Source organism: Cupressus sempervirens, chromosome 1 (genome assembly GCF_028749045.1).
Source record: "Cupressus sempervirens isolate cs-2001-9-10 chromosome 1, ASM2874904v1, whole genome shotgun sequence".
Lineage (NCBI taxonomy): Eukaryota > Viridiplantae > Streptophyta > Pinopsida > Cupressales > Cupressaceae > Cupressus > Cupressus sempervirens.
Genome location: NC_143118.1, coordinates 4,070,501 through 4,089,636, shown reverse-complemented (window position 1 = coordinate 4,089,636; position 19,136 = coordinate 4,070,501). Strand labels below are relative to the sequence as shown.

The window sequence follows — 19,136 nt, the reverse complement described above, 5'->3', positions numbered from 1 at the left end:
CTACAAAAATTGTCTCTGACCTGCTCAAGTGTCCAAAGACACTATTCAAAACATCATCTATCAAGAGTCCTAGATGACTCTATCCATCAAAAATACTCCCCCATATAGGAAGTATTAGCATTTAGTCTAGAAAAACAATAGTGCTCTATATCACTGGACTACTAAAATCTTGCATCATCTACTCTAATGTAGGTAGGGGCATAACCCCTAGCTTATCCCACAAATATTCAAAAGTCTCTTTGGGAAGAGGCTTGATGAAAATATCTACAATCTTCTATTTGGTGCTTACATACTCCAATTTGATTTCCTTTTCTGCAACTATCTCTCTTAACATGTGATATTTGATATAAATGTGTTTAGTCTTAGAATGCAACACTGGATTCTTAGAAATATTCACTATGCTTGTGTTATCACAATGTATGACAATAGGTTCACTAAATTCTATCCTTATATCCTTTAGCATCTGCTTCACCAAACAACTTGATTACAATTGTTTGTTGTTGCAACATATTCTAACTCTGTTGTACTTTGGGAGATATAGTCCCACTTCTTGCTTAACCAAGAGACCAATCTTCCTCTAAGAAAGAATGCTTCACCACTATTGCTCTTTCTATCATCCATATTGCATACCCAATTAGTATCAATATAAGCATATAAAGTGAAGTCATTAGATATGTCATACCATAATCCAAACTTTGGTGTTCCTTTTAGATATCTAAATATCCATTTAACTACTACATAATGTGCTTCTCTAGGATCATCTAAAATCTTGCAACAATTCCCAACTGCATTCACTATATCTAGCCTTGTGTGAGTCATATATTACAATCCTCCAATCATAGATCTATACTTCTTCTGCTCAATAGTAGGTGTCTCATTCTTTGTAGATAACTTATGTCAGATTATCATAGGTGTTCCAACTTGTTTACATGTTTCCAAACCAAACCTTTTCAATAGATCTTTCAAATACTTAGTCTAAGAATTAAAGATTCCTTCTTTATCCTACCAATATGTAATCCTAGGAAATATATCATTTATCCTATCATACTCATTTCAAATTCCTTCTTCATTTCTTTTGCAAACTTGTCACTCCATCATCATCTCCTCCAAATATGATATCTTCAAAAAATATTACCAAAATTATCAATCCATCATCTATTTATTTTTAGTATAGATTACTATCTGTCGTACCTTTGCTAAATCCAAGTTCTGTCAAATGCTTGTCCAACCTTGCAGACCAAGTTTTGGGTGCTTGTTTTAAGTCATACAATGCTTTCTTTAATCTGCATACCATGTCCTTGTCATCTGTTAAAGGAAAACCTTCAGGTTGTTCTATGTATACCTCTTCTTCAAGTTCTCCATTCAAAAATTTTGACTTGACATCCATCTGATACACTTTGAATTTCTTATGTGTTGCATAAGCTAAAAATAATCTTAATGCTTCAATTCTTTCCACATGAGAATAGGTTTTGTCATAGTCTATTCCTTTATGCTGTGAGTAACCTTTACATACAAATCTTGCTTTGTTCCTTACAACTTCACCTTGTTCATTCATCTTGTTCCTGAATACCCATTTTGTTCCTATCACATTCTTGTTTGCTGGTGTAGGGACTAATTCCCATGTATCATTCTTCACTATCTGATCCAATTCTTCTTTTGAATAGATTGATTCCAATAGTCATCTTTGCATGCCTCATCTACATTCTTTGGTTCTAGTTGAGATATCAGACATAGTTCTTCATTGATTCTTCTTCTTTTCATCACACATTTATCTCTGTTGTCAATGATCTGCTCTGGTGAATGATTCTTTTTCATATTCTTACCAGAAGTAGGAGTTGTTATCTCAACTCTTAGCTCAGTTCTAGGTTCAAAAATTTGTTCCTACTTTTCTCACCTTCATTCTGCAAATCATTATTAGTCTCAAAGAATACCTCATCATTCCTTGCTTTAGTAACACCAACATTCTCATCATCAGAATTGCGGTCAACTATTCTTTCTTGTATCTTGAGTTTCTCATCAACTCTTACAATTGCACTTTCAACAATAGTCTTTGTTCTTAGATTATAACATCTATAGGCTCTACTTTTCGATGAATAACCAAGAAACATACCTTCATCACTTCTAGCATCAAATTTACCAACATCATCATCTCTTTGATATAACATTTGCTGCCAAAAATTCTGAAATACTTAGTTGTAGGTGAGTGACCAAACCATAGTTCATAAGGAGTCTTGTTTGTGTCTTTCCTGACCTGCACTAGATGTTCATAGTGTAAGCTATTGTATTCACAAATTCTCTCCAAAATGTCTTGGATACATCATTCTCAGCTAACATAGCTCTTGTTGCTTCTGTTACTGACGTATTCCTCTTTCTAAAATGTCATTTTGTTTAGGGGTTCTAGGAGTAGAAAATTGTCTTTTGATTCTATTAGCTTCATAAAAGATGTTAAACTCATTTGAAGTAAATTCTCCTCCTCTATTTGATCTTAAACATTTAATCTTTGTACCCGATTCATTCTCAATTCTATTCTTGAATATCTTGAACTTGTCAAATGCCTTTGATTATTCTCTAAGAAATGTAACCCACATCATTTTAGACAAGTCATCAAAAATAATAATGAGGTACCTTTCACCATAGAATCATTTAGTCTTTGTAGGACAACTAAGATCTATGTCTACAATCTCCAACTTTGTTGTAGTAGTAAACTTCTTGCTAGGAAAAGAAGTTCTAGTATGCTTTGCCAATACACACTCCTTGCAAATTATGTTAATAGCATTTACAATATCAGGAAAATCTCTAAGCATGAACATATTATTAGTTTTCACAATGTTTTCAAAGCTTATATGAAAAAACCTCTTATGCCATAACCAAATTTTGTCTACCTTTGCAACCAAACATGTCATGTCAATGAGATTCAGCTGAAATATATTACCTCTAGATCTAGTTCCTGTTCCAATTACCTTTTCATCTTTCTCTCTGATCATGCATGTCTTCTTTATGAACTACAGCTGATAAAATTTATCCACTAGTTGTCTACCACTTAAAAGATTGTGTTTCAAACCATCAACAAAACATACTTCCTCAGTGTTAGTCTTACCATCAAGAGTTATAGATCCAATACCTCTAACATGGCAAGCCACATTGTTTCTAACTCTGACAATGCCTCCAACATAATTTTTGAAGTTACATTTTTTTTCATATGACTAGTCATATGATATAAACAACCACTATCAATTATCCAATCAGATTTCTTTTCAACCTATGATACCAAAGCCATTTTCTCTAGAGTTTCTTCTTCAATAGCTACAAATCCTATTTCATCATTACTGGCACTTACTACTTGTTCATCAAAAACATCTTCTTCATTGGCATACAAAAAATCTCTATCTCTTCTAGGTTTGAACTTTCCTTTATACTTTTTCTCTCTTTAAGGAAACTTAGATGCATGATGACCAAACTCATTACAAGTCCAACATTTAAAATTTTTCTTACCATCTTTTTCTCTTCTTGCAAGAAGGGCTACTCCTAGCAAAATCTCCTCTGGCACTAGTGCTCCTTGATAGACTAGGTGAGACCTGTCTCTATTCTAGATAATTCTCTAGACTGTCTTAGCTTATTCTCAACTACTTCAAGTCTCCCAAGTAACATTTCCTTGTTGAAATATTTGGTACAAGAGATCAACAATTGTATCATTTGAGCTGCCTGCTTAAATGGTGGTGTTAAACTCTTCAATATCTTCTAGATCACCTCATAATCTTCCTTGGTTCCTCCTTGAGATCTAATACCTATAGTAATTTCTAATATTTTGCCTACATATGTTGTTATAGATTCATCTTCCATCATTTTAGCATCTTGAAATGCACGAATGCAACTTTGTAGCCTTAATTTCTTAGAATGTTCATCACCTTCAAAACTATTTTCCAAGGCTTTCCAAATCTTATGAGAAGTATCAAGTGTTTTTACCTGGTTGTACTTTATTTTAGGATGTGCAAACAATAATTCTTCTCTTGCTCTCATCTCACACATGAAAAGTTCTCTCTCATCCTTGGTACAAGTTTCCAATGCACTTTCAACAATAATTATCTTTTTAGATTTTGTCAAGATCCAATATCCTGGACCCATACACAACAGACGTGTCTTCATATTTTCCTTCCAACTGTCATAATTTGTTCCATCAAACTTTAGACTATCCTTTTTGAATATGTTGGTCATGGATCTCCCAAAGCTATTAAACTTTATCTTCAAGGACTTACTGCTTTGATACCAATTGTTAGAAGTAATAGTCCAGCAAGATAACTAAGAGGGGGGGGGGGGGGGGGGGGGGCGTGAATCAGTTATCCAATCAAAACATTTATCAACATTAACTAATCTTAACCATTCAATCAAAGTAGACATCAACCTTAACAAGAGGCACATACACAATTACACTAGATTTGTTAACTAGGGAAACCCTTGATCAAAGGAAAAACCTTGATGGGAATGATGCCCACAAAAATATATATATATATATATATATTCTTTGTTAGAGTATGGACCTTGTTAGGAGTCTATAAGCACATTCAGTACATAAGAGTCCCTATTAGGAGACTTTGAATCCCTATTAGGAGATTCCAACCCTGTTGGGAGTTGTAGAAGGCAGAAGGATCCACTATCCAAACGACTTCTGGGGCAAGACCACTGAACTTCACTATCCAATTGATTTCTCAACTATTCCTTGCAGAATAATTGTTCATACTATGCTTTATCCTCTTTCCTCTATCCTGTCTATAGAAACCTAAATCTGATTACACAAATAGGTAATAGTATTTAGTCATCTCCTAGGACATTATTGATTGAATATTTACTATTTAATTAATTAATCATCACCCCCTAGTTAATTAATTAATTAAATTAACTATAGTCCAATTGATAAAATCAATTTATCAATTAAATCCCCATTCCTTTATTAAATCAAACAAATCCTCAAATCTATTTAATTTAATCCCATATCCCTATTTTATTAAGTAAATTATTTAATAAAATATCTAAAACCCTAAAAGCATCCCTAAACCCTATCCTAACCCCTAATCCAACCCATTCGCCCATACTAACCTCACTTAGCCACCTAAATAACCCATCCCATCAAAGTTAAACCACTTACCCCCTAACCCCCTTTCTAAGCTAATCCTAATCTCCCTCCTAAACATGTGCACAACCTTAAGCAAGGGTTAAGACTTGCTAACCCAAGCTAAGTCAAAATATCTCTTTCCCTCACCCTCCAACATTTATGACTCTTACATCCCCCTTTATGACTCTTACATGCCTCTTACATACTCAACCTCCCTCTTTACTCCCTTGACCAACCCTTATCCTATCCTCTCACACTCACCCTCCTTGTGACAAGTGTCACTTCCTTATTGGCTCTAAATAAGCATAATCCATGTGCTCCCTTTTGAGTGCATCTCTACCCTCCCCCACTAGTTTGTCATCCTTGCATCTTGACAATCCATCTCTCTACCCCTTGGCCTATAAATAGAACCCTCTCCCATCACAAATATCCATCCACCTTACATGCAAAGTTATAATGCTATTTTGAGAGCCTAAAAACTACCAAATACCATCATAATCTTGAAATCCCTCCCTACCTCCATTGTTTGAAACCCTCATCCATACACACATTTGATAATCACCCATCCACTGGAAGCTTGAGCACAACATGAGCATACATCCCCTCTCATCAAGGACATAACTTCATCATCATGAGAAGCTCTTGAGTAGTTTACCATCCTTGGTCTACTTTCCTCTATTTTTCCTTCTTTGGTCCTATCTTAAGTGTTAGCTTGTTTAGTTGTGTTAATGCTTTCGTTATTAGTTAGTATTTGAATTTTCACTAACTAGATTAGGTGATACACTATCAACTAGATCAATCACTGTCAGACCTTGTAGACTAGGTCACGAACCTCAAATCCAAATATAAAACCTCAAATCTCAAAATAAAACCTTGGCATCATAGTTTTCTCCAACTTCACTCTACTCTACTTATCCTTGCATATCAACTTGTTTCTCTTCTATTCCACTCTTCATACTTCTTGAAGCTATTAATATATAACATAGGAAAATGTCCTTCTGTTATATCAAATCCATAAAACAATTCCTTGAGTTTGCTATTACACCTTCTCAAATAATTATTATAGGACCTCATTGAGAACACATTATACTTAGCAATAAAATTAATCTGCCACCTTGAAAATTGAATAACTTTTTGTACATGTAATATTATGATGAGCAATCTTAGCCACACCATCTCCAACATGTCTTCTACATGTCTTTAACCTTGCTTCTTAGAATAACAACTCTGCTAAGAGATATAACAAGTTTACTAGAACATGCTTCTATAAACTCTATGTTAGAACAATCTTCACTAAAACTTGCATAACTTCCTCCAGACTTAATATCTTTTTCTTCTAAGATTAGCTGCATATACTAGACACTTAGTAGAATCTCCCTTTAACCTTTCTAGTGAAAATGCTCAACAATCTATCTGTACTAACTTGATCTTTAACACTGTTCTTTTGTTAGATACTACAGAAAATTGCTATGTTGACATCAATGACAAACACAGTCATGAATGTAACATATCATCAAAATAATGTTTCTACAATACTCCCCCATAGGAATATAATCAACATTCATACTTCCAACACATACTCCAAGAAATACTTAATATACATGTATGGTATATCTAAAGACCATCTTCAACAAGACTAAAAGGCATTATATTAGTTTGGTTTTTCAAAATTTGCAAAAACTTTACAGTTTTATCTTACATTTTCTAGAGGATTACTTCATGTATTTATTGGGTGTTTAAGTTTATGTTTTGGACATTTCCTCTCTCTCTCTCTCTCTCTCTCTCTCTATATATATATATATATATATATATATATATATATATATCATGAGCACAATAGAGTGGTGGTAGTATTATGTAGCCTTTTTTTTATCACTAGGGCCTTATGCTTGTATTATTTTGATAAGTGTCTAGATTAAGTAATAGAGCATATGTTGATATTTGTGTTTTATCATGGAGGGTTGCGATGATATAATCTCAATAATTTAACTTTTTAGAAGTTGATTTTGTAGAATCTTGATTGGTATTTGACATGTGGGAGAATCTTGGGATCGAGATGTCTCAACCTAATTAGAATTCTAACATGTTGAAATATATAATGTATTGATTTATTTGAAGTTATTAACTTTCTAAGTTTTCTTTCACTTTGTGAGACCTCTTAATAAGGTGGCATCCTACATGGAAAGTGATGGGATGAAATATTCCTTATTTCTAAGAAGTCTGCACCCACTTAGAAGATATTGAATTTTGGAAAGATATTGTTATATACACTTCTATTTGGTGTAGAAATTGATTTAGCAATTTCCTATGTTGGTCGAAGAGTCTTGGTTGGTAGTTTTTATTGTGCATTGGAGTTGTATTTTAGCAATTGGAATTTATGGCCGAGTTTACTTTTGGCAAGTGGTGTGAGGTTTAAGGAAGGTAGCCATTCTTGGTCATGGTAATTTATTTGTTGTACTTGTATTGCATTTAGAAATATGACTATTATGGATGAGATAGATGTTGTAACCTTGGAAGTTTCTATGAGCAATGTGTCATGAAATTATAAAGTTTCTTGTATTATGACTCAACTTACCTCTAACATATTGAAGATAGTTTTGGAAACTATAGTCACCTAACTCTTGTGTTGAGCTCCATATATGTTGGTGCCTTAGCTAATTTACAGAGAATACGTGAGAGTGTAGAGGAGTTCATTTCACAAGGTATGGTATTAGATATTCTCTAGGATGGAACAAGATGTAAATCTCTATGTAATGACTTAGAGCTTAGAAATGTATTATAACTTATTATTGAATAATACACTGACTTGATGTTTTAGAGTGTGGGGATTTTTACTTCAAGGGGCTTTCCCCTCATATATATGTGGTTTTTGTTTTGTCTCATTATATTAGTTCCATGACTCTAGAATATTAATTTTAAATATTGTAATGTTGCTGAAATTTCTTAGATCCATAAATTGCATTCACTTTCCTTTAAGATTTTAATTGTGGCAAATCAACTATCTATTTATGCTTTTACGACATAAAAATATGTGCTTGTATTAGTTTATTGGATTCTATTAAAGAAATTGATAGATATTGGATGTGCATATTGATCTTAGGTGGATTTATGAGATGCCTTCATTTCCCTTCAATTGGGAAGTCAAACAATTCTTTTGAATGAAATCCATGCACAATTATTAGGAAATTGAAAAAGTCTAAATTATATCAACCCATTATAATGAGTACAAGAGTGCAATTTTAAACTTAACATATTATAATAATAAAATCTTTCTTTTACTTACTATCTTTGTTGCATATTCTTAACAAAAAAGAGCACTCGTAGAAACAATTTCTTGTTGTAACTATAGAATGTAGTCATTGATGTCAACCTACGATATCCTTGTATGATAAAGAGGGAAATTGTTACAGAGATGGATAATGTTGTAGTTGCATGAACATACATTTATATTGTCATTGATATCAACATACATTTTCATTTTGATCAAATGTTCATGGTTAGATGTCAAAATGTATTGATCTAATGTTCATAGTTGGATGTTAGCGGTGTTGAAAAAAATGTTCATGGTTGGATGTCAAATGTGTTGATCTAATGATCATTTAGGTTGGATGTCAAATGTGTTGATCTAATTATCATGGTTCAATGATAGACATAGGAAAATGTGTATTATGTATGTATTTGATTTCTTATCACATGATGTATTTGATCTTATCACATGTGTTTGATGTAGTATGTATGTATTTGATCTTAACACATGAGTTAAGATCAGAGTTTCTAGAGCTTGCAAAGTAAAGTTAGTGTTATTGCTTGTTAGAATGGATACACAGAATGCTCTACACTTCTTCACACAATAATAATTGTTCTTTTAGTTTGGGTAACTTGGTCAAATTTATCTAGGTATTACTATGAACAAGTTTCATGTGCTTGGATATACTATATTGTACGAATCTACTTATTATATCTCAGGATTAGTTGACAATTTTTCATATGGTACTAGGTTCTTCGACATCACTATGTTGTACAAACTCAAAAGAAATATAGCAACGTGAAAGAATGATGTTGGGATGTTGAACTAAATGCCATACTAAATTCTTAAATATTCCTTCATCTTTTTGGTACTATTTGTCGACTGGAACATTTGGATGCAAGACTTAAGGGTGAACCTATATGATTTGTGTAACTTCTTCAATGGTTGTGCTCACACAAAGACATGTCCCTAAACATATTTTTATCCTAGCTCTCTCTTTCCTTGGTCCAAACTTACTTTCATATCAAAAAGTGTTTGAGGCTAGCCTCTTAATTGGTAGATTCTCGTCTTGGCTGACTTGGAGTTTAAGGATGTTAGTGCTTATGGAGGATATAAATGAAAGATAAAACCACTTGTGAGTTGTAGAAGTTGTGTGGTATTGAAGAGAATGTTACTAAATGCTTAATGGATATTGAAAGTAGTGAGCTTAAGGTACATTTGAATAATCCAAAAATGTGCCAAAAGAAGTGAGCCAAAGGTTCTTGCTCATTTAATTGTGTTATGGTGGAAGCTTAACAAATTTTTATGATATTCTAAAATTGTACAACCTCCTCCTCTAAGTGTAATTATTCTTAGTAAGTAGTGACTTCCTTTGATTTTAGCCATAAAAAATAGTACTTTAGAGAGTTGGTTCTTCCTTGGATTAGAGTCCTAAAATAAAGTTGTAATTCCATTATTAATTATATTTGAAATAGGGTTGCAAGTAGAGTGGATTTAACCATGGAGGAAACTTCATAGTTAAACGTTCTTGAGTTGGAGTAGTACTGGGATGGGTGACCTCCTGGGAAGTCTAGTTCTTCACCTTTGTGAGCATCAACTAGATCCAATGAGTACTAAGTGTTCCATTTATTCTCATGAGAGATGGATTCATGTGGAAATCACTATTCATGATACATGGGCCAATGAGTTTGACTCAAAAACTCTAGAATAGTATTGGGATGGGTGACCTCCTAGGATGTACTAGTTTTTCACGTTTGTGAGCATCAACTAGATCCAATGAGTGCTAAGTGTTCCATTTATTCTCATGAGAGATGGATTCATGTGGAAATCACCACTCATGATACATGGGCTAATGAGTTTGACTCAAAAAGTACAAAATTAAATCCTGATAGCAATATCACAATTTCTCACTATGATTTTTATTTATTAGATTTTCATAAATATAATATTCTCTCATACAATCCTATAAATGTTGTATTATTATTATTAGTCCTTGTCGTAAGGCAGGAGACTAAATTTATTGGGTGCTTCTTTTCTATTGATCTACCTCAAAAATTGTGCCTAATAAACATTTCGCCTAAGGTTTTCTTGGTTCAATTATATTATTGATTTTTTTTAAAAATTATTTCTATTTTCTAATTGGCTGGAGCTATTTTAGCTGTTGGTTTTTTTTAAATCAATCAATATTTTTCTAAAAATTGCATGTCGTATGAGATGGCATTATGAAAAAATTTCATGTGGAAGGTCTTTGCGTGTACATTTCATACATGCACATATTTACGTGTCATGTTGATTCTTCCACATTTTGAATTCATATATTGAGGTGTTCAATCTATTATCCATATTTTTTTTCTTTTGAGTCTGCATTCGAATTCTCTCACAGTAAAGGGAGGTTGGATCCTGCAACTAATTCCATTATATGTTTATAGTTTCTCAAAGTATTTTACCATTTTTATGAGTTCTTCTAAAACCCTCGACGTTGAAAATAGTAAAATCAAAGTGCCCTCTTTTATTCGATTTTCCACTAAAAATCCTAATTCCTAAAGAATCTATTGTTTTGTTTTGTTTGTTTCTTTCATTGTTTCCAATAAATCCTCTATGTGTTCTAGAAGATCAAACAGTTTATATGCCACTCTAGGCGAGAGACTTTTAATGGTTGAGTTGGCAATTTTTCAAACTAATAGAATTGTTGTGTTTGAATACAGAATTCTCTATAAATTTTGTGTCATATTTATGCTGAAGGTGTAGTTATACTAGAGAAAACAACTAAATATTGTTGATCAATTGTTGAAATCATATTGAATTTGAATGATGATTAAATTGGACTTCTCCATCGATCATTCTTCTATGATTTTGGTTAATGAGAATGCTAGAAGCATCAAGCATGACTGCATTTTGAAAGGAATCAGAACATTTCCTCATCCTGGAAGCACAGTGTGCTTGTATCAACGAGAGGGTGGAGAAATATGACGATGTTTTGAAGACGTCGTTGATCGGGCATCCAATGGTAGTGGTCTATGGCCCGTTCAAATGAGTCTTTTGTAAAATTGGTCCATGGGAAACAAAAGTGAAAAAGAGCATCTCCACAATCGCTCGCTTTCTCATGGGTACTTAGGCATTGAAGAATATATCTCTACAACAAGTTTCGAAATCTAGCACCATGTGAGGGAGAAATGGAAGGGACAATCCCAAGTTCAGATGGTTCCTCTTGTGAAAGAGCTTGTCTTTTTAGTCACTGCAACCCTCTTCATCAATATTACCAATGAGTCCGAGAGAAGCCGCATCCCTAATCTTGTGGAAATTGTACATGTTGGATGTATGTAGCATGCCTACGAAGGAAGAGTATTTCAGTGAGCCGGACAAATTTAGGTGTTCAAGGTTCCAAGAGGAAAGCAGAGAAATGGTACCTTACACCTTCCTACCATTTGGTGCAGGCTAACAAGTTTTTAAAGATGGATATATTATTGTTTTTTCATCATTTTGTTTAATGCTTCTAGATTTTTTTAACTGCAAAAAGCTTCTTCCATCATTCTCCACGATGACATGCATGAACCAAATTGTTGGAAAGATTTTTTCCCTACTTTAAGAAAGCATACTTTTTTGCTCTATTTTGTTCTTTTATTGTTGCTTTACCTCTACATTCAACACATCTTTGTGACTTTTCATCTTCATAATTGTGCAATCTTTGGTTTCTCTATTGAAACATTTTCCTTGGCTTCATGCTGGTGGTTACAAGGCAAGATAATTCTTCTCACCAAGGCCGATAAAACTTAGATGTCTTCATATTATAGGTTTTGAATTATGTTATATTTTCAAGAGCCCCTTTTTCTTTATACCAGTTCGTTACCTTTTTAATTAGGTAATGCACTTGCAATTTGTTACATCCACTTTTATTTGTGCACATAGAACTGTGTAGCTGAAATAGGAGATGAGGTTTCTTTGGGCTATTAAATTTGGGATTGTTTCATTGGGGCTTATTGATTGATATTGAAATCAGATTAAATTTGGGATTTGCTTTATTGGGGCTTTTATCTTCATTGGGGATTATTGACTGTTATTGAAATTAGAAAACTTGTTTTGTTTGCAATTGCTATGGTATGCTTCTCAAATTTGAAAAAGAGTTTTTAAAAGTTTCGGTAAATTTGTAGTCATTTATGTTCTTGATAATTTCATTTTGAGAAGAATAGTCATTTATGTTCTTGATAATTTCATTTTGAGAAGAATAGTCATTTATGTTCTTAATAATTTCATATTGAGAAGAATAGATAATGAAATGTGTTTTCTTCAATAATATTTTTATTTAATTATTAATAAATCGTTGAAATAGAATTCTGTAGAGGCAATTTAACTCAAAAAAAATCTCAAGATCAATATAGATTTTTAATTAAAACATATTTCACTAATAATAGATATATAATCACTAATAATAGATATATAATTTTAAATAGCCAGGGTCACTCCCATCAAGATTCAAAATATAGATCACTAATAACACAATCTTAAATTAAAACATAATTTAATCTAAGAATTTTTTTGTTTTACTTTCAAAATCAAGCTCCCTATAACACAAGGCAGGGACACAAGCTCTCCGAAGCTCTTGTTATTTAATGCTACATCATCACATATGAATGTAGGTAAAAGTTTCAATATGTGTATAATAAAATCCATCTCAATATTAGTCAATACAAACTATATAATTTTTTATATTTTCAGGAATTAGCATCTGTTCTTTAAAGAAAATAGTATGTGCACAATAAACAACAATATACAATGCACGTCTGTTAATTTACAATTACTTTTCTCTAAGGATAATCCGCACACCTCCTAACAGATACTAATTCCTAGAAATATAAAAGTATATTTCAAAAACTTTAGGTTGATGCTGGTTCAATCAGAGGGCGACAAACGATCTCTTTCGATACGGTGCACAACAAATTATGGTCAACTTTGGCCCGCTATGGAATCTGCTTTTATATTTTTTAACAAACGGTCCTTTCCTGAAAGAGCATTCCAGGAATCTTTCCAAACCGGTTAAAATCCTTCACGGGAAACACCTCCTTCGATTTCATCAATTTCAAACGATCTTCTTGAGTTTATTCATCCACACCCACCGACCCAACTAATTTGTTTCATGCATTTTCCACTCCCAACATGCTTCTTCCAACTATTTCAATAAAAAAAATCATTTTGCCTTCTCTGAAAGGGGTTCCGGTTCTCAGTCAATGTCTGGAGATTAGCCAGCGCTAAAAGTATACACTCTAGGTAACCTGAAATTAAAGATCCCAACGTAAAACTTAATTAATTTCACTGAGCTCCCTTTGCATGACCCACGTACGGTTAATGATCAAGATATTAAATTCTAACTGTAATATGATAATTTCTTTTATGAAGGGTTCAGATCTGTAAAGTAATTCAATGAGATACCAGTGAAAGAAAGAACATACATATGACTAGAGTTGAAATTCGGTAGTCATATTGACAGTTTTTAAACTTTTGAACAGTATATAATATATTAAATTTTGAGAAAACGGTCAATAAAACAAACAAGTAATTTTTAGAAGACCTACATATGACTGCTATAAAAGTTAAGGTATCGACAACTCATAAACAAAAGCTCGACAGTCTATACAACATGGAGTCTATACTACAATAGTAAATTGTGGACTCTAGATTCAATCTTAACAAATACTAAGAAAAACGTCAAAAACATTATCGCTGCCCGTGAACACTAGTTCCCATTGGTTCCGCCTCCGCCACGGTTCGAGGCTCACCGAGGCTCTGAAGCCCGCTCTCTTCCGTAACAGAAAACTCCATCCAATTCCTCTTCTTACACTCCCTCATAAGAAAATAGGCCAAAACGCCCGCAACGGTAACGCAGATAGAGAGCACATAGACAGCCCAATGAGCGAGAGTCATGACAAAGACGAGAAACCCAACAGGCACAAGGCACAAAACACCCAAAGCCGGCAAACCAAGAGGAACTCTGTAAGGCCTCCTCAGCCCAGGAAGCTTCCGTCTCAGCCACAAGAAAGAAGCGAATTCCAGCAGCATTCCGCAGCTGTAGAGAAAATTAGCGGCGGAAATGATGGTCGTGAAGTTGAGATACGAGAGCAGCAGAGTCCCGCCGGCGGAAACAAGAATCCCCAAAAACGGCGTGTTATAACACGATCTTTTCGCCATGAAACTCGGCAAGAGCCCGATTTCCGCCATGCCCAGCAGCTGAAAAGACCCGCTGCTCAGCTGCGCCTCGAAGAGCCCGATCGTCGACAAGACGGCGCCAACTTCGATCCAGTACTTCAGCCACGAACCGGCAATCTGACCGGCGGCGGCCGCCAGGTAACCGTTTCCCCACAGCTCCTGGTTCAGTTCCAGCGCCCCGGTGACCGCCAGCAACGGTACCATGTAGCCCACGCAGGTCAGCAGCCCCGCGCAGAGCAGCGCCCGCGGGAACGTCTTCTGCGGCCGCTCAACTTCACCCGCTAAAGTGCTCGCGTTGTCCCAGAAATTCAGGTTCCAGAACAGCGTGTTGAAGAACAGCCCCCAGTCCACGTGACCGTGTGGCTTGGCCCCCCACCGTGAGGGCTTAAGCCTAGGGATAGATATCAAAAACATGATGTAAAACGGAATCAACGAAACCAGCCCGAGAACAACCGCCGCCCAGCCGACAATCGTCAGTCCCCGGAAATTCAAGTAGCTGAGAACGACGGTGTAAACCAGAATTCCGACTTTCCTGACTCTGCCGTGACCGAACACCGGAAAAATGACTTCCAGGTAATCCAGGCAGAGGACCGGATAAGCCGCGTTGTTTATCACGCCGCTCACCCATTTCAACCACCCCATCATAAACCCACAAAACGGCCCGAACGCCGCCCACGCCCAGACAACATAGCCGCCGTTTCCCGGATACGCCGTCGCCAGCTCCGCCGTCACCAGAGCCTCCGGTATGCTCCATACGAACGGGAATACTATGAATCCCAGCAATGCTAGCAGCGGCCCGGCCGCCTGTACGGCTGGCTCTTCGCCGAAGGGGCCGCCCGAGACCTCGAAGTAGATGAGGAATATCAAAGGGATTAGCTTCAGCTTCTTCGATTTCGACGGCCTCGAGGTCGCGGGTTCGAGTCCCGCAGCCGCGGTACCGGTCGCGGGTTCGAATCCTCCTCCTACTCCTCCTGGTTCTTTCGCTGCTTCCATCTCCATTGACTGCAGCTTGGCAAAATTATTCAGCAAGCTACAGATTTGACGTGTTTTTGGCTTGTCCAATGGCCATTCCTTGCGTATCTGATCTTTATATCAATTGTACCGTCATGATTTGGAGCTTTATCTTAAGATGGGCTGTAGCGTAGTGTAGTGTAGTGGAGGAGTCGTGATTTTCGCCTCACGTCGAAAAGATCACCTTGTTCCCTGTATTATTGAAAGGAGCGAATCAAGTCCTGTTTTGGGGCCACCGTCCAGCAGAGGCTCATGCATACTTAAGATGCCAACTGGCACTTTCCCGGCACACCGCCGGCGGCGGCGGCATTGCTTTTTACAATATGCCTGGAACTCCCCATTTTCTTCAATGCTCGACGTTCTAGGAAAATTTGTTATATAGATGTTAGGAATCGTGTTCTTCAATTTTATTTATTCGTTGTTTCAATAAATTATTTTTTTATTGTTAATTTCTAAATTAACATACATGGGTGATTTTGGAGAAGTCTTGGTGTTTCAACTTTGAGAACATTATCTAAATATAAAATTGATTTATTACAATAATGAAAAATAATATAAGCTAGTCTTTGTGTTTCAATTGTATGAGCATCTTCTAAATATAAAATTGATTTATTAAAATAATAGAAAATAATATAAATAGCTACTTGATCTTGGAGAAGTCTTGGTGTTTCAACTTTATGAGCATCTTCTAAATATAAATTTGGTTTATTAAAATAATAGAAAATGATATAAATAGCTATGTGATCTTCGAAAAGTCTTGGTGTTTCAATTGTATTAGCATCTTCTAATTATAAAATTGATTCATATAATAATATAAATAGGTGATCTTCAAGAGGTCTTGTTGTTTCAACTTTATGAGCATCATCTAAATATAAATTTGATTTGTTGAAGTAACTAAAAATAATATAAATAGGTAATCTTGGTGAAGTCTTGACATTTCAATTTTATGAGCATCGTCTAAATATAAAATTGATTTATTCAAATAATGGAAAATAATATAAATAAATAATCCTAGAGAAGTCTTGGTATTTCAACTTTATGAGCATAGTCTAAATATAAAATTGATTTATTGAAATAATACAAAGTAATATAAATAGGCGATCTTGGAGAAGTCTTGGTGTTTTGACTTTATGAGCATCATCTAAATATAAATTTGATTTATTGAAAGACCAAAAATAATATAAATAGATCTTGGAGAAGCCTTCAACTTTATGAGGATCATCTAAATATAATGAGTGCTAATAATTTGGAAATATTTTTCACAAGAAGCTAAATTATGATATTGCTATTAATATTTAAATTGTAATTAGGCCAACCAATTTGACTCAAAAAACTTCACAAAAATATCACAATATCATAATTTGACTTACTATGAAAAATGTCTCCTACTCATCAAAGAGATAATATTGCTAGGGAATCATCATTTTAAAATGGACATTTAGTTTAATTGAATTTGTAATTGAGCCAACCAATTTGAATCAAAAAACTTCACAACAATATCACAATATCATAATTTGACTTACTATGAAAAATGTCTTCTACTCATCAAAGAGATAATATTGCTAGGAATCATCATTTTAAAATGGACATTTAGTTTAATTGTAAGCTTATGTTGGAGTAAACATTAGCAATAAATTTGATAGCTAAATGTTAGCAATCTTCTTTGTAAATTATGATTCTATTATTTTTTGGTGATGTAGTTCTTTAAAAGTCTACTAAAGTTTATGTTTTGGTTCACATAAATGTTAAAATTAGTCTTTCTTGAAAATGTTGAATTAGGTTCTTGATAAATCTATCAAGGTCCAAGTCTTTCAAGTTCAAGGATCTAACATTATAAGGAATGAGGTCATGGAACCAATTGGTGGAATGGATATTCTCAATCCTTAACTAAGAAGTCCATGTAGTATAAGCTAAAATGAGGAAAGGGAAAAGATGGAAATAAGAAAGAAAAGAATTAAAGTAAAATTTCTTCATTTTTTTTTTAAATTGTAAAATATTCAAAGCATCGTTTAGATAAACCATAAACTTTGTGATTAAATCAAGAATCCTTTGACAAGAATCCACCATTAAAATACTTTTCACTTTTTATTAATTTTTCCAAAAAAAGCTTAAATGGTCAAATTATTTTTATTCTACTTTATATAAAAATATTTTTTAAATAAATGACTCTTTTTTACATGTTATTCTCATTAATCTTACTTTTAATAATAAAAAAATTCAAACATCTTCAATTATTAGTTTTAATTGTTATTCCACTCTCAATTATTGTCATGAATTGTTCTTTATTTTCAATTTTAATATTGAATAGAGAATAAGTATCTTTAATATTAATATAGAGTCAATAGATAAATAATAGGAGAATTCAAAGTCTACCATAGACAAAAAGAATTATATATATATATATATATATATATATATATAATAAATTAAATAATAACCTAATAATATTATTCAAGAAGGATTTAAATAACAATTTAAAAATAACTTTTTATCTATTGTTTAAGAAAAACTTAAAATATGATATTTGTGTTAAATTTTAATATTCTTATTATTCTAATATTTTAATGTCATTCATATTTTTGTTTTAAATATTCTTACTATTCTAATATTTTAATGTCATTCATAAAAAATAAAAATATCTTCAACTATTAGTTTTAATTGTTATTTCTTCCCTTTTGAAATTGAAAAATAAATTTAGTGTGTGAAATTGAAATTTATTATGTGAGAATTTTGTTCATCAATGTTTCAACTCTGTAATCTATCATTGCGATGAAAGAGAGAAAGCAAAATAAGTGCAATCCATCACGGTGATCCCTTTGCTTTCTCTTTTTCATCTTGATGATAGATCAAAGAATGTGATACAAAAAGTTAAAAGAAATTCTTAATCAAAAGCTATAATTGAAAAATTGAAAAGCAATTCATTGCTTTCTTAATTATCAACATGAACTATTTTCTATTTTCATTTTAAATTTTTAATATATAAATATTTAATTTTTCAATTTTTCTCATGAATAAGTTTGTATTTTCACTTTAAAAATTAAATGGAAAGTAAAATATCTTTAACTTGAAAAATTAAAGCAGTCAAAATTTGTAATGGAAATAATAATAAAAGCATTCAAAATTTGTAATGGAAAAAAAATTATGGAGGTAATAAATTAAGTTTTCGTAATTTTAAAAATTTAAATTACAAACCATTTTTCTTTATTTTATAGAAAAATATTTTTAAAAATAGAATAATGTTATTTTAAGTTGTTATTAGTCTTAGTAGTACTTGTCGTGAGGCATAGTATTATTGTAATCAAAAGTATAGATGCACATTTCCTACATTTATAAATTAAGAACTTGAATAATTTAGAGTATTTGATTTGCTAAAAACATCGGGCATAGGGATTTGCACCTCTTCCAAATTCAAAGTTTAAGATGATTTTTAAGTGACTACTATTTATGCATAGTGCAATAATATTTTTTTATTATTATTATACAATAATCAAATTTTATTTTTAATGCTCCTATGCAAAGGGGTCTTACTGAGTTTTTTCAAAAACTCACTTATTTTAAAATCTACTTGCAGGT

The 19,136-nt window shown here is 33.3% G+C and overlaps 2 protein-coding genes across 4 annotated transcripts in view; both read right to left on the bottom strand.

Annotated features, from left to right (window-relative positions):
- Positions 1-19,136, bottom strand: part of LOC149575848 (uncharacterized) — a 273,561-nt gene that overhangs the window by 207,874 nt on the left and 46,551 nt on the right. The gene's annotated exons all lie outside the window — the stretch shown is intronic.
- Positions 13,837-16,095, bottom strand: LOC149575849 (putative polyamine transporter At3g13620). The gene has a single exon (XM_089815794.1). It carries the CDS (start codon positions 15,549-15,551, stop codon positions 14,064-14,066), a length of 1,488 nt encoding a protein of 495 aa, XP_089671920.1. The 5' UTR covers positions 15,552-16,095; the 3' UTR covers positions 13,837-14,063.